This window comes from Pygoscelis adeliae, unplaced genomic scaffold, assembly GCF_000699105.1.
Source record: "Pygoscelis adeliae isolate BGI_AS28 unplaced genomic scaffold, ASM69910v1 Scaffold133, whole genome shotgun sequence".
NCBI lineage: Eukaryota > Metazoa > Chordata > Aves > Sphenisciformes > Spheniscidae > Pygoscelis > Pygoscelis adeliae.
The window spans coordinates 531511-546032 of NW_008824475.1; the positions used below are offsets into that span (position 1 = coordinate 531511).

The 14522-nt window shown below is 41.9% G+C and overlaps 1 protein-coding gene across 1 annotated transcript in view; it reads right to left on the bottom strand.

Annotated features, from left to right (window-relative positions):
* Window positions 1-1532, bottom strand: part of NWD2 (NACHT and WD repeat domain containing 2) — a 61208-nt gene extending 59676 nt beyond the window's left edge. The window contains exon 1 of the mRNA XM_009321399.1: window positions 1484-1532. Coding sequence (XP_009319674.1) covers window positions 1484-1532 — 49 coding nt within the window. The remainder of the gene's footprint in view (window positions 1-1483) is intronic.
* Between the last annotated feature and the right edge of the window lie 12990 nt (window positions 1533-14522).

The window sequence follows — 14522 nt, forward strand, 5'->3', positions numbered from 1 at the left end:
TGGCCGTGGGAATGCCTTCTTGGGAGGAAGCTGCGGACTTCGACACGGGGGTTTGCAGGTGTTTCTGCATGCACAAAAGGCTGGAGACAAAAGTCTTTACTGCGGGTAGTATCTATATAGGCTGTTTAACGTGCTAAATCGGATACAAAGCCGGTTTGTGTGTTCACACATATTAAATACGTAATACACTATGTATAACGTGTATAAAACAACCTTATTGTGTATTTATACACAGTATTTATGAGCTGAGGTCTTCCTACCCCCTGTCCTTTCGGTACTCGCTTGCTTTCCCCCCTGCCAGGCTGCGGTCCCTGCCCGAGGAGTTGCCCGCTGTGGCAGGCAGTGTCAGCAATAGGGGAGGCTGAGCTGGCTTTCCAGGAGGTTAACGCTACTAAAGTAGGCAAAAGCAAACTGCTCAGCTCTCTTTCAGAACCGAAGGTGACAGCCAGATGGGTTCCTTAAGTGTTGCTGAGCAGGATTTTTTTTTAATCCTGATTTCTTAAAGAAATAAGGCATATGCAGAATTGCATCCCATGTGTATTTGCATGTGAGTATAAGGGAGTAATTTTGCTGCTGTTTGCTTGCTGTTGCTTTATTAGTTCTGCACCCCATAAATTTTGGGCCAATTTCGACCAAATGAAACAGAGGGGCAAATTTTAAGGTAGTAATTCTCAAAGAGGTAACATTCCTGTAAGTTCTGTGAACATAGCTGGGCAGGGGAGAGTGCGCTTATCTGCAAAGAGGAAAAGTGTGCAGCGTACATTTCAACCGTTAATATTGAAATGTCAACACTGGACAAAGAGGTTGTGCCACTGTGTTCAGAACTGAATGCCTAGGGATTGGAAAATCCCCCTTTCAATCAAAATGAATATTCCTGTAGTATTCTGTAGTGTCCAATAAGGAGCAAATCTTGCTTGAAGCCTTTCATGGTAGACATGCATATTTCTCTTCCCTGTGGATTCTCTGATGCTCCATTTAAGACAAGCCTGAAGCTTTGGTATAATTTGGTTAAAAAATCTGACAGTCATGAGATGCAATTCCCTAAGAAATGAGGCTTCATATATGTCACTGCTTACAAAACTATTGGTCTTACCTGCACTTCACTTACCCTTTGTATAGACAGTGTGCTTAGACACACCTTTTTCTGGCTTGTGTCATGAACAGGTAATTTCTCTAATACAGAGCTGAAAAGCAGCTCCTTGAGGCTGCAGACAGTTAACGAATGCACAAAGGAAGTGATTTATAGTGTAGGCTGAATTACGTCTTACGTACTTTGCTGGGACTAACTCTCAGCTGGGCTATCTCCTTTGCTTCTCCAGCGTAAAGTACTAGGCAGTTCTTAAATATGAATTTGCTTGTGGAAGCAGCTCGTGGTAAGGATGCAGAGACTCTCATTTCATGTTGCTGCTGCCTTAGTATTATCATCAACAAATTTCTCAGACAGCTGCTTTGGAAGATGAGGCTCATTGATCTACCTCTTTACCGTGCCAGCCATAATGCGGTGGTTTTTTAAGACTCTTTTTGGCAGTCATCTTTACTAAATTGAAAACTTGAGTTTGCATCATTTGAATTCTTTTGGAATTTTGTCTCTGACAGCATTGACAACCGCATCAGCTTTTAACTGAATATGTTGTCTCACGAACCCAGGCTGAATGAAATGGGACCAGGCCTATTGTTTCCAACTGTTCACCCTGTCTGTTTGTTGTCTGGGTGTTACTGCTCTTTCGGCAGGGATAGTTGCATTGCATATGAAGCAGGTAGTCCGTGCAGCTTGCAGGCTCTCGCTCTTACTGTTTTGATCTGTAAACTGGATTGCCTTTATGCATGACTCAGCTTCCTGTCACGGTAGCTGCCACCTCTGTGAAAGCTGAAGTGGACAGATGCCTCAGAGTGGTAATCTCTTCAGCTGCCCGGCTTCAATCTGTCTGCACTTGGGGCTCAACATCCTCAGATTCGGTGCCTGTGAATATATAATGCTGGGAATGGAGTACAATGAGGCTGAAATGGAGAGGATAAAGAAATTATTACAGAGAAACTAACTTATTGCTTTACCTCAGACTTTATCAGTATGAAAGCACTCTGGGTTAACTCAGTCTGGAGATTAGTTGGTAGCTTTTCTTAAATTAAAAAAAAAATTTGTTAATTCAAAAAAAAGAAAAAGAATATCAAAGAATGTTACGTAAACCCGAATACAAATCGTAGAGGGTACTGCTGTGTTCACTGTAAAACATACATCGAAATTATCCTGTTTCTTATTCAATAACAGACTTTGTAAATTTTTCATTTAGCAAAATGTACTACTTTAGAAGTGATATTTTAGAATCTGTCTGTATTTGAGTCCCAAACTAGTTATGTGGAAGCCACCTGAGCAGAGATTCTCATCCTGTAGAAAGAATTGCAGAGCATTGCCTGAAGGCATGATCCCCAAACTTTCACACTGACTTTACTGTACTCGGAGCAGATCTTTAGTGTCTGTCATTAAAGTTAATGCAAGAAGGAAGTATCCTTGTGCTGAACAGGAATAAAACTAGATCTGTAATTCTGCAAGTGACTTCATACAAACGTGGCTAGTAGCTTGATCCTGAAAAACTGTAAATCAGTAAAGTAGCAGGGAATCTTTACTCATATGCATTCAGTGCATTTTTTCCCTTTTATCTGAATGTTTCTTGGTTATCATTCTGGCCTCATTTGCTCCAGGTTCAGATATGTTTAAATGAAGCTACAGAATACATCCCTTGGTAAAACACGAGTAAACCCAAGTTATCCAAGTTATTCCTGATGGCCTGATCCTGCTGTAATTCAGACAGAGTAGTGCTTTACTTCTTGAGCAGTCCCACAGGAAATGGTAAGGCACCGGAGGTATGACGTATAGCTCAGCAGTCCTGATCCAAATCCATGGACATCAATAAAAAAATGCACCAAGTTGTTTGGCTTAAACCCAGCATGAATAAGGGCTCGCAGTTTACACATAGCTTTCTGAGTTCAGTTTTGTATAAAAATGAGCGTTAATAGATCAGCTCTAAGAGTCTGAAGAGCTTGGAAAGTAACCTGAGTGATACGCTATAGGCAGTGTTCTGATACAAACTTAACTATGAGAAACAAAAGTATTCTGTCTGCAAGCTAAATTTATGTTCTTGTTCATATGTGCTTTGTATTTTTTTAATACATATTGTGGGGTGTGCAAAAGTGCTCGGTAGTGGTCTAATTTCGGTCTCACTGCAATCAGTGGAGACATGCTCAGTAATTTTGTTGAGGTGAAGGCATACCTGTAGTTAGCAGTTTTGGAAATCCTATACCAAGTATGTGACGGGGACATAATAGCTGAGGGGTTTTTTTTATATCTTTCAGGTAAAGTGTTTTGCCCTGCACTAAAATACAGCCGCTGAGGTATGACCTAGGTACTTAAAATACCCATTGGTTCTTCTCAGATGTTTAGAGCCTGGTTCTGCCAGGGGCTGCACGTTCAGCCTTCCTATTGTCTCCTTTCCAAAATGGTAGCTATTTGCAGGAGTTGGGATGGCAAAGTTTTAAGATCAGGTCAAAAATCAAAGTTTAAGGGTCAGCAAATTGACCAGCATCTCCCCTTTCACGTAGAAGCTAAAAGACTCCTGTGTGGAGTTACATCTTCTGATTGAATACTACCTTAAAGCTGAGTGGTTTTTTGCAGCTCCCTAGCAAGCTGGCCCAGTTTTAGGAGCAGGTGAAGCAGGCAGTTGCCTAGAGTGACAGACGAAAGAAGGCAATAAAATCACATTTTAAGCAAGAAAGAGACCCTGTGACTCTGTGCCTGTTTCTGCCTGTTTAATGAGGACTTGGTGCATCCCCCAGGCGTCATTCTCCCCAAGCTGCTGAGGTGCTGAGACTGAGCAAGCTCCTTATCACAGGAACCGTGGCCACAGTCCTGTTGTTTGAACATTCCATCTATTTGCTCTTGTCTCTGCTTCAGCTTGCTGCTGCTGAAACTGAGGGGAGAAACTTCTTGTGCTCCTTCTCTGCTCCTTTTTCTTGACAGTGCTGTATTACTTTTGCCGGGGTGGTTGGATTGGCAGGAGAGCAGGGGCAGATGTGCTGAGACTAGAGAGCTTACAGAATTCATGCTTCACTAAAAAAAAACCCTGTTGTTATTATCCTTGCAAATTAGGAATGACAGGCTGCCTAGAATTACTGAGTTTATATTTATGTCAAGAAACTGATTGCAAGAAATAAGAGATGTCTTAGAAAATCTTACACTGGTTCTGGGTTCCCATAACGACCTTCTACAGCCATTTCAGGGCTCAGTTAACTCTACTTGATGTAGACTTCCATTTTCCACTCAGTTTTGAGTGCTAAAAATGTTTCCTTCCTTCCTTCCTTCCTTCCTTCCTTCCTTCCTTCCTTCCTTCCTTCCTTCCTTCCTTCCTTCCTTCCTTCCTTCCTTCCTTCCTTCCTTCCTTCCTTCCTTCCTTCCTCCCTTTGCCCCCCTCACTGCTTGTGCTCTGACACCTCTAGGCTTTTGGGATGAATCTCGTCCATGCTGTGAACAGGTTGCTGTATCAGGCTTTGCCAATAGATAGACTTCATGGTAGCCTTCAGTCTCACTGGCAGCATGGTTCCAAGCTGTAACAGAGAACCTGTCCAGAGTGACGGTCGTTTTGCTCTACTGCTCTTCGGGTAGCTGCTTGGAGCAGCAGTTGTGTGAGCTGACTGCAAGGTCTGAGAGATGACGCTGTATTGGTTCGCATTAGGTTCACAGGTTTATCATGTCATCCAAAGGCATATACTGAAAGTGTTGGTAGGTCAGCCTTCACCAGACATCAAGATCCTTAATAGCAAGGTAGGAAAAGTATATGGATTACAAAAAAAGACAATCCCGTCTCATCGTAAGTATTAAGAATTCAGAAAGTGTATTACATTTCATTAGACTTCGCAACTTTAGTCAATCACTGCGTCACATCAAGAGGAGACTTATGGGAGGCAGATTATCCCACACTGGCCCACCGGAATGTTCTTACACTTTCTCTGAAACACCTACATTACTCCATCCAAAAGAAGATGCTAAACTTTGGTCTCATAAAACAAGGCCAAGTTTGAGTTTCTGTGTTTTTTAGTCCAGGAATACATTTTTCCTGTGGGTGAGACAGTAATGAAATTCTGGTAACTTCTCCATGTCCTCTGCACAATTTAATAATAAAAAAGTTTTCCATTTTGCTATTTTGCTTTTGAATATACAGTAATGGAATATGTTAAGTCTTCAAACCACATCACTTTCACAAGTGCTAAGGAGGGGACTCCAACCTGGAATAAGATTTTCAAAAACAGAGGCATAAGAACAATCCTGGTTTTCAGGAGCTGCCAAGCAATGTAATTATGCACCCGAACAATATACAGATTAATTTATATTTCAAGGAAAACAGGGAAGATAATACCTCCAAGCTGCTTAGGTTTGTACCTTTGTAAGCACAGCGGTACTTCATTCTCACCTCCACGTCCCAGTCTTATTTGCCAGCTGGCATTGGCACGAGGAACTCTACTTTATCCTAAAAACAGTGCACCACCAGGAATCTACCTTAACCCCTGGAATGACAATGGTCTGGAAATGGAAGGTGTCTGCATGGGTTTTTTTCTTTTTTTTCCTTCTTTGTGAACTTTAGAAATTTTCTGTTTTCTTTGAAACCTAGCAAGGCAAACATAGCCTTAAAATGTTGTAAGTGACTACACCACATCTTTATTTTTGTCTCATGTCACACTTGATTGAAAGGTTCTTTCGCAACTAAATTAACATGATGAAGGCATGGAAATTATTTTTGTCTTAGTTTCTACTGGAAGCTTAAAAGAAAGTTGTTTCTTCATACAGAATTAGTGTTCTCTTGCACACATACATAGATGTACGCTCCCCAAGGATAGGTGCATACACACGTGTACACACACACTCAAAAGACACACAAGGATGTATGGATTGCTAAATTCACACAGGGAGTATGCAATAGTAAGATTTCCAAGTTAGTCATTCAAATTTGTCCATATAGCTTTAAATTTTACCGTGTTGCACATATACATTATAGCAGTCTTTAATTAACTGACCCAGTACTCTATTTTACCATCCCTTGACATAACTCAGTGCAGAAAAGAGGGGTGTTCACTTAATGAACAGTATTCACTGTTGGTCAGCGTGCATTCGGTGGCATACTTGTGGCTCACCGTTCAGACCCTGTTAGAACACAGAAGCAGTCTTTTTTCTCCTGAGCTCTTCCATATAGTTTCCCAAGCTAGTAAGTATATAAGTACTTCCACAATCTGAAGAACACCCAAGCCAGAGAAAGTTTCATTATTGAAGCATACTTGTTCCACTGAAGCACAGGAAAATCGACACCTGAAGTATCTGTTAATTTTGGATGCCCTCTCTGAGATACCAAGGACTGTGTTTTCTTCAAAGTAACTGGTTTTAGATACTAAGTACGAGACACAATTTTTATCAGCTTCAGTTGTAGCTGAGAGTGTTCAGCGTTTTTGTGTTTTAACCTTCAGACTTCCAAGTCAGATGCCAGAAAATGAAGAACCTACAATTAATGACCGCCCCTGAAAAATTTAAATGACTTAATTAGCATCTTAGGGAATCTGTGGTGGAAGCCAGGGTAGAATGTAATTCTCTCCCCTTCTGGAGCAACATTCACTCTCTTAGCCATGAAATTTTCTTTTCCTGTAATTCCTTGCCTCATTTCTGCACCTCCTAACCTCAGCTAAAAATAAATCAGCAATCTGCTTTGTTTTACAGTCCTGCATCATCCTTAAAGGTTATCCACAGTTACAACAAAACAGGCAAAATACGCTGCCATGTGTTTTTAACTTACTCAATAAGCTGTAATTTCCCTCTTCAGCCCACCATTATAGTCCTCCCACATGCTAGTCTGCTTCCCTAAGGACTTTATCCTACTTCACTCTCCCCTTCTTTATCCCATTCAGCTTGTCTTACCCAGTCCTTTTATCCTTTTCCCAGATTCTTGTCCAATGTGCCTTTCTATTGCCGACCACTTATCTTCTCCCTCTTCTAGCTACTGGCCCTAATCTCCCATTACATTCTTTTTGTGCAATCTTGGTGTCTGTCATTTTTTGTGTCCACCTTGTCCTCATCTCTTTGGCCGACCACTTACTCCTAGCTCTTCTGTCCCTGTGCTTTCTAGGGATCATGACTTTGCATAGCTGTTTTGAGCTCCCCTTCTCCCCAGTTCCCCATCTGACTTCAGTCCTCCCTTTCCCCTTCGCCTGCTCCGCTCCTTCCCATGCCTGGGGGCAGTGGGATGGCCCCTGCTCATGTGGCTCCCTGACAGACACTTCTCCTAGGATGGTAAAAAGGAGCTTCAGTCTTTAAAAATATATGCTGGTAGTGGTGACAAGCACGGTAAAGTTCCATATGGTGAGAACATTTGAGATGGACCTAAAGGCTTCTGGGTCTGGAAGTTGCTTATGGCAGCAAAGAAGATACACATTGCACTCCCTCTGAGGAAATGCAATCCAAATACAAACCAGAAAGTAAAGGAGGAGGAGGGACAGAAGGCTGAGATGTTTCTCTGCGAGTCTGTCAAAGTTTCTGTGCTGCTGCTTTTGCATAGATTGTTATGGCAAGTAATCTTGGAATCGTATTCGAAACAGCAACTAGGGAGAGGCTGAGCCTAGTGAGTATGTACATGTCTGCAGCAGAGTTCAGAGAGGGCCATCTGCTGTGCAGGATTTTATGAATGTTTTCTTCTTCTAAGTGAACTATACCTGCTGCACATGTGGCAAGTGAATTTTAAACAGACGAGTCCAAATATTCATGCTGCAAGGTTGCTGATGAATAAAGCTTAACAACCTGATTATACGTGTGTGTGTGTGTGTGTATTTATTTATTTGTGCACATTACATGGAAAATAAAATCGCTACTCTGATGTGTTTGTGCTAATAGAAAATGAAGCCATTTACACTCCATTGTTAATGTGATTTTATGGGACTTATTGACATGGCAAGTTTATTTTAGATATATGAAGACCCAGGGGAGTGCAATTATAATAGCAACATTAATTTGTCTTCTTAGCGCTAAGAAAGAAAAAACCCCAAACTTGCTAAGCTTTGTTTTACCTGCAGGGGTTCTGAAAAAGCAGCTGTCACTTTTTTTAGCCTTATTTAGTATATGCCATCATTCTTCATCTGGCTCTTGAATTGATACTATATCTATGCTGGGGGAAAAGGAAGCTTTCCACCTGCTCCAAGTCCAGAACAAAGTACTTAATCTTAGAGACAAGCAGTGAGAGCAAAAGGGAGTTTCTCTGCATGAATCTGGTTGTTCTGCCACAGAAATGATGGCAGTGGATTTCTGTCTCTAGTCTACTGTTGCTAATACTGATTTCTGTAAGTTGATGGAGCATGGAGTGCCTTATTACCAAATGCCATCATAGACGTGTTTTGCAACCATTGCTATGCCACAGTTGTACAGTGCTGTGCTCTGAAGTGTTATGAAGGCCCTTAGGCAGCTTGAATGTAAAAACATTCGCTGAAGAATCATGAAGACAACTATCATCATCCAAGGGTGAATTTTAATTTGAAATAATCTTTATTCCAAATCTGTCATTTGGGTCATTGCTTCGGTAGAATGATTTTTTTTTTTTTTTACAGAAACAAGAATAGTTTAGCTCTGTTCTTGGCAGTTAATCATATTTGGTAAGCCATTTAAGTAATTCAGTAAGTCTCTTTTATGAGTTATGTATTGCTTATTGTAAAGAATGGCATCAGAGTCTGCCCTTTCATGAATGTAGGTATGTATAAACCAGCATATCCAAAAATGTTTCAGAGCTCCCAGCTATACAGTTGTATGGAAGGTCTCTGTCAGGGTGAGATCATGTACCAGCCCCTCTTGTGCATTGTTTTTCTCCTGAAGAGAATCTGCATCTTTGGGCTAGATGGGAGCAGCAGCAGGCACCGTACAGAGAGACAAGTGCCCCGACACTCACCAAGTGCTTACTCCAGGCACCAGTCTCAGACTCTCTCTTTGCCGAGTATTCTGAGAGCAGGTAAGTGTGCTGAACATGTGATTTAACGTTACCTATTGGCTGAGCTGCCTGATGGGTGCAGCCACTCCTTTTTTAGTTTTTCTGTGTACGAGAGTTGGCGGCTGGTCTTCCAAGAGGCATGGTTTTCTCTTGTTTGTCTGGATGCCAACTGAAACCAGTTGGACGGCTTTAAATCTTTTATAAAAACGACTCTCCAAGTAAAAGCTTTGCTTTAAGGTGTCCAACTATCCACAAAAAACCTAAAAATGATAAATTCCCTCTTGTTCAGAAATAGAGCTGTTCTCCCACTAGGAGTGCGTGAACTTGCTTTAATGGCTTTTTTGTGGCCCTCTTCTATTGACCAAAGTGAGGCCTGGCGATGCTAAGTGACAGTTCGGGCATGTTTGGGAACTGAACCCCAAATTCTCGAGTCTCAATTGAAGTGACTGAAACTCAAGTTCAGTTCTTACTCTTTTTTCTGTTAAAAAAAAGAAAGCAAGCAACTGAGAGCATTTTATCAATTCCCCCCAAATTCATTTGTTCATGAAAGCACATAAAAAGCATGCAAGCTGAGGAAAAGCGCCTTCCTCCAAGGATGTGAGTACTCCTATTCATTTCAGTAGGAGACAGCACAGCTAGAGCTGGGATGAAGCCCTCTGCTTTCCGCTAGGTTGTCTCTTGCTTGTGCACACACAGTGCACAAGCACAAATTGCTAAATCTGAGTCAGGAAGACAATTCCCTACAGGCCAGGTGGGCTAGGACTGTTGGCTATTTTTGCTACCCATGGTTATGGGTGGCCTGATCTGCTTCAAGCAGTCATTGAGCCTATTCACCCCACAAATTCTCATGCCTACAGTAATTTTGTGGCTTCGTAGTGTTGTACAAAGTGTGCAGGCTTCAGTTTGTTACTGGATGTTGAAAAATGTGTTATGGTCTGTAATAATATGTAACTAAGTAAAATGGTTTTCCTTTTAGGTTTTCTTTGGCCCAAATATATGTTATGTATTCTCTTCAACTCACTGAGAGAATTGTCTACTGAATAAGGCATGGTCAGGGTGTCAGGAGACTTGGATTTAACTCCCAGGCCTGTCAAAGTTTCCTGTGCAATGACTAAGCAAGTCAATTAGGACTAGATCTACTGAGAAATTGAAGGATATAACTCCAGGTGATCACAATCCTTCTTTGGCTGCTGCTGAATCCTTAGTTCCATAATGGCTAATTTAGGTCACTCAGCCTTATGGCTTCTGAGAGCCTCTTTCCTCAGAAAATAATTCTTCCCATGGATGTTCAGAAGCCAAGGAGTCAAAGCTGGGGCTGAGGACTGAAGAGCTTTAGCAGTAAGTTTATATACATCATTTCCTCATTTGCAAGCTGTGAGGGAGCTAAGATACAAGCTGTAGTATCTCCTCACCTCACAGGGATGCTGGAAGCATTAGGGATCATGAGGAAAACATAAGCATGAGACCCTCCAGGTACTGCTGGATGTCCTTACAGATTTCAGTGGTTGTGATCCTTAAAAAGGAAGAATTTAATTTAGACAATTGAAATAATCTGATTTACCAAGTCAGAGTTTGGCCAGGACAGTGGACTTAAATCTACTACTCTTGAGAAGATTGCTTTTGGTACTCATGTAACGCAAGTGCGTAAGACGTCATTTAGCTTTTCACCTGGAAAACAGCATTTCGATCCACATCCTGTGCTAAATTCATCCCATGGTATTGAATCAGTGAGGGCAGATAGGCGTTACAAGTTACCATGGCACCTCCTCGGCGATTTCCACTTCATGGTTCCCTTGGGGAGCAGTGTCTTTTATGTGAGTACTGAATTTTTTATGACACTGCTTCCTGGGACAATGTGTTTGTATTAAGTGTTCCTTTTTCTATTTTTGTTTTCAGGTATAACATCGAAACCGAGCTTTTCAGAGCGAACATTTTTCTCCGAAGACACAAACTTCATGTGTGAAACGTTATGAACTCAAACCAGGTGCTGAGGCTGTTTGCATTGCTGGGTCTGTCCGCCTCTACAGAGCTGCTTGGCAAGTAATGTGGTCACAGTTTGGCGGTATTTCGGGAAGCCAGCACCACAGAGGCTTCTTGACATAGGTGTGGCCTGTATTTAGGAATGAATTAAAGTTTCACTCTTCATATTAAGGGTGTCACAGAGGTTGCTTGCTGCTCTCCAGAGCAGACGGGCAGCTGAGCTGTTCAGAAGATAAAAGCTCGCTGCCAAATAATCTGTTGAGCAAATAACTGGCTGTACCTTTGGGGTGCAATGATACCATGACTGCTCAGAGAAAACAGCACTGAAAATGTCTGACAACGGTAAAGTCTCACAAACTTTAATCTCACAAGCTTACTACTCACAACTTAATTAGGTATCACAGTGAAATGCATAAAGCTGTTTACTTCTGTACTCTTAAGGGCTTTTGTGACATTTTGCAACAATATAGAAATAGGCGGTAGCTTACAGCTATTACATTTCAGTGTTTTCAGGAGGCACTAAGATGGTCAACGGAGATATTTTTTCTCTTAGTTGTAAAACTTTAATTTTATGTGTATTCAGGGTAAACAGGATTAGGTTTAATTGGAACAGGCTGCCCAGGGAAGTGATTGAGTCACCATCCCTGGAAGTATTCAAAAGACGGGTAGATGAGGTGCTTAGGGACATGGTTTAGTGGGCATGGTGGTGTTGGGTTGACGGTTGGACTCGATGATCTTGGAGGTCTCTTCCAACCTTAATGATTCTATGATTCTATGATTCTAATTAACTGTAGTTTTCTTAAGTGTGAATTAATTTGCTATCATACCTATGCTATAATTTAATTAATGTCTTAATAGATACTTAAATGACTATTTTTTGGTCCCATCTGCCCTGCTTTCCCTTGCAAGTAAACATCCATGTTATAGTTAACAAATTAGTGGATGTGGAAGAACAGAATTGCGTTTTCTTCTGTGGTGCAGGTTGATTTTGAAACCCAGAAGTGACAGCAGTGGAGGGGCAGGCACCACTAAGTTGCAGGGAAGTGCATCCGTATTCAGTTTGGGTTGAAGTGCACTTTTGAGATGTCTCTCCCAGTTGTCCCCACTTAACTGGGTTTTGGCTGGCATCATACAGTAGTCTTGGAGTGCATGAACTGGATTCTTTCAGGTGATACTAAACTGAAAGACAAGCTGTGGCATTCAGCCCATGGGGACAGACTGGAGATAATCTGAAATAAAATATCGAAACCTAAAATGTGTGTGCTGTTGATGTCAAAACCTCTGCATCAACAGTTTTACTCTACAGAGTTGTCCACACTACTTGCTAACGTAGACCTAGCTAAAAGGTAGCACAAATTAGTCTTTTTCTGTTGATAATTTCCAGAAAACAGGGAACAGAAAATATCCCTCATCTACAGAAAGACAGACCTCAGGATTAGTATTTTTCAGTAGTCAGAAAAGAAATAGCATTCTTGTGCATTAATACTGATTATTTAAATTACACTATTTGAATTCCTGTGCAATTGAAAGATCAGAAATAAGGATGCCAGGAAATAGTTTAACCTGCTGCTCCAATTTCTCTCTACTGCTAGATAATCAGTTTTTGATGGAAAATGTGGCCAATGTATTGTCTCCTTTATAGTCAGAACCTTTGACTTCTTCAATTTTAGGTTCCCCTGTTTCACTTGTTCTGAAAAAATGAAATCACTTGTCATGAAACTTAAGTAAAGATGCTTTGAATCAGCCCAGCCATGTGCATTGGCTGCTTACAGCTGTGATAAACATACTATGTGAGGAGGACTGCATGATACACCATCACATAAACACACTTGTGTAGACACACAGGGCCGATTCAAACTGATTAGCAACATCCATTCGAGCGTTGCTAATACATTTAAAGCCACGAGTGCCAGACATTTCTCAAGTCGTGTCTTTAAGATAAGTGCACCCTCAGCAAGTTTGCAGATGACACCAAGCTGAGTGGTGCGGTCGACATGCCAGAGGGACGGGATGCCATCCAGAGGGACCTGGACAAGCTCGAGAAGTGGGCCCGTGTGAACCTCATGAGGTTTAACAAGGCCAAGTGCAAGGTCCTGCACCTCAGTTGGGGCAAGCTCCGGTATCAATACAGGCTGAGGGGTGAAAGGATTGAGAGCAGCCCTGCCGAGGACTTGGGGGTACTGGTGGATGAAAAGCTGGACATGAGCCAGCAATGTGCGCTCGCAGCCCAGGCGGCCAATCGTATCCTGGGCTGCATCAACAGAAGCGTGGCCAGCAGGTTGAGGGAGGTGATTCTGCCCCTCTACTCTGCTCTGGTGAGACCCCACCTGGAGTCCTGCGTCCAGCTCTGGAGCCCTCAGCATAAGAAAGACACAGACCTGTTGGAGCGGGTCCAGAGGAGGGCCATGAAAATGATCAGGGGATGGAACACCTCTCCTCTGAAGAAAGGCTGAGAGAGTTGGGGTTGTTCAGCCTGGAGAAGAGAAGGCTTTGGGGAGACCTTATTGCAGCCTCTCAGTACTTCAAGGGGGCTTATTAAAAAGATGGCGGCAAACTTTTGAGCAGGGCCTGTTGCGACAGGACAAAGGGGAATGGCTTTAAACTAAAGGGGGGTAGATTTAGACTAGATAGAAGGAAGAAATTTTTTATGCTGAGGGTGGTGAAGCACTGGCACAGGTTGCCCAGAGAGGTGGTGGATGCCCCATCCCTGGAAACCTTCAAGGTCAGGTTGGACGGGGCTCTGAGCAACCTGATCTAGTTGCAGATGTCCCTGCCCATGGCAGGGGGGTTGGACTAGATGACCTTTAGAGGTTCCTTCCAACCCAAACTATTCTATGATTCTATAATAATATAAATATTATGGCAAATATTTATTAACATTTAATAACATTATTATAATACTATGTGATGATAATAATAATATAATATTATAAATACATGAATATATTGCTGTGAATAAAGGCAATGTTTAGCCTTATAACTGGCAAGTGTTTTTCCCTGGAAAGTTATTCACAAAACTTTCAGTTCTTACATTCTGTAACAGGGTGTCCATAATAGAATAAAATGCAGAGAAAGCATATAAATATACAGCATAGTCTGTATATTTAATTCCTAATGAGACAAGGGAGAGCAGGTTCCTTAGTTCCAAACCAACCAACTTTTCATTGGCTTCAAAGCATTTCGGCCATATAGATTCAGCTCTTGCACCTGCCTCACTTCCATCAGCTGGGGCTGACGTCTGTTTATTCTAAGTGCAAAACAGCGTGTGGTGAATAGAAGGAGTTTTATGTGATTTTCTGCTTTTAGTGGCTTTTTGGTCTCTAAGAACCAAAATTGAGAGTATATATTGAAGTGGAAGCTGGAGTGTTTTCCTATTTTCTGAGTTGGTATGAGCTTTATGTGTCTTTAAAGCACAAGTCTTGGGAAACGCTCTTGTTCTGCGGTGTCTGTCTCAGTACAGCCAAGCATTCAGCTGTGCCTGCAGTTCCCGGAGGAGCACATGGCTGAGGAAGAGGAAGACCTGCTAGGAAAACAAGTTGTAGG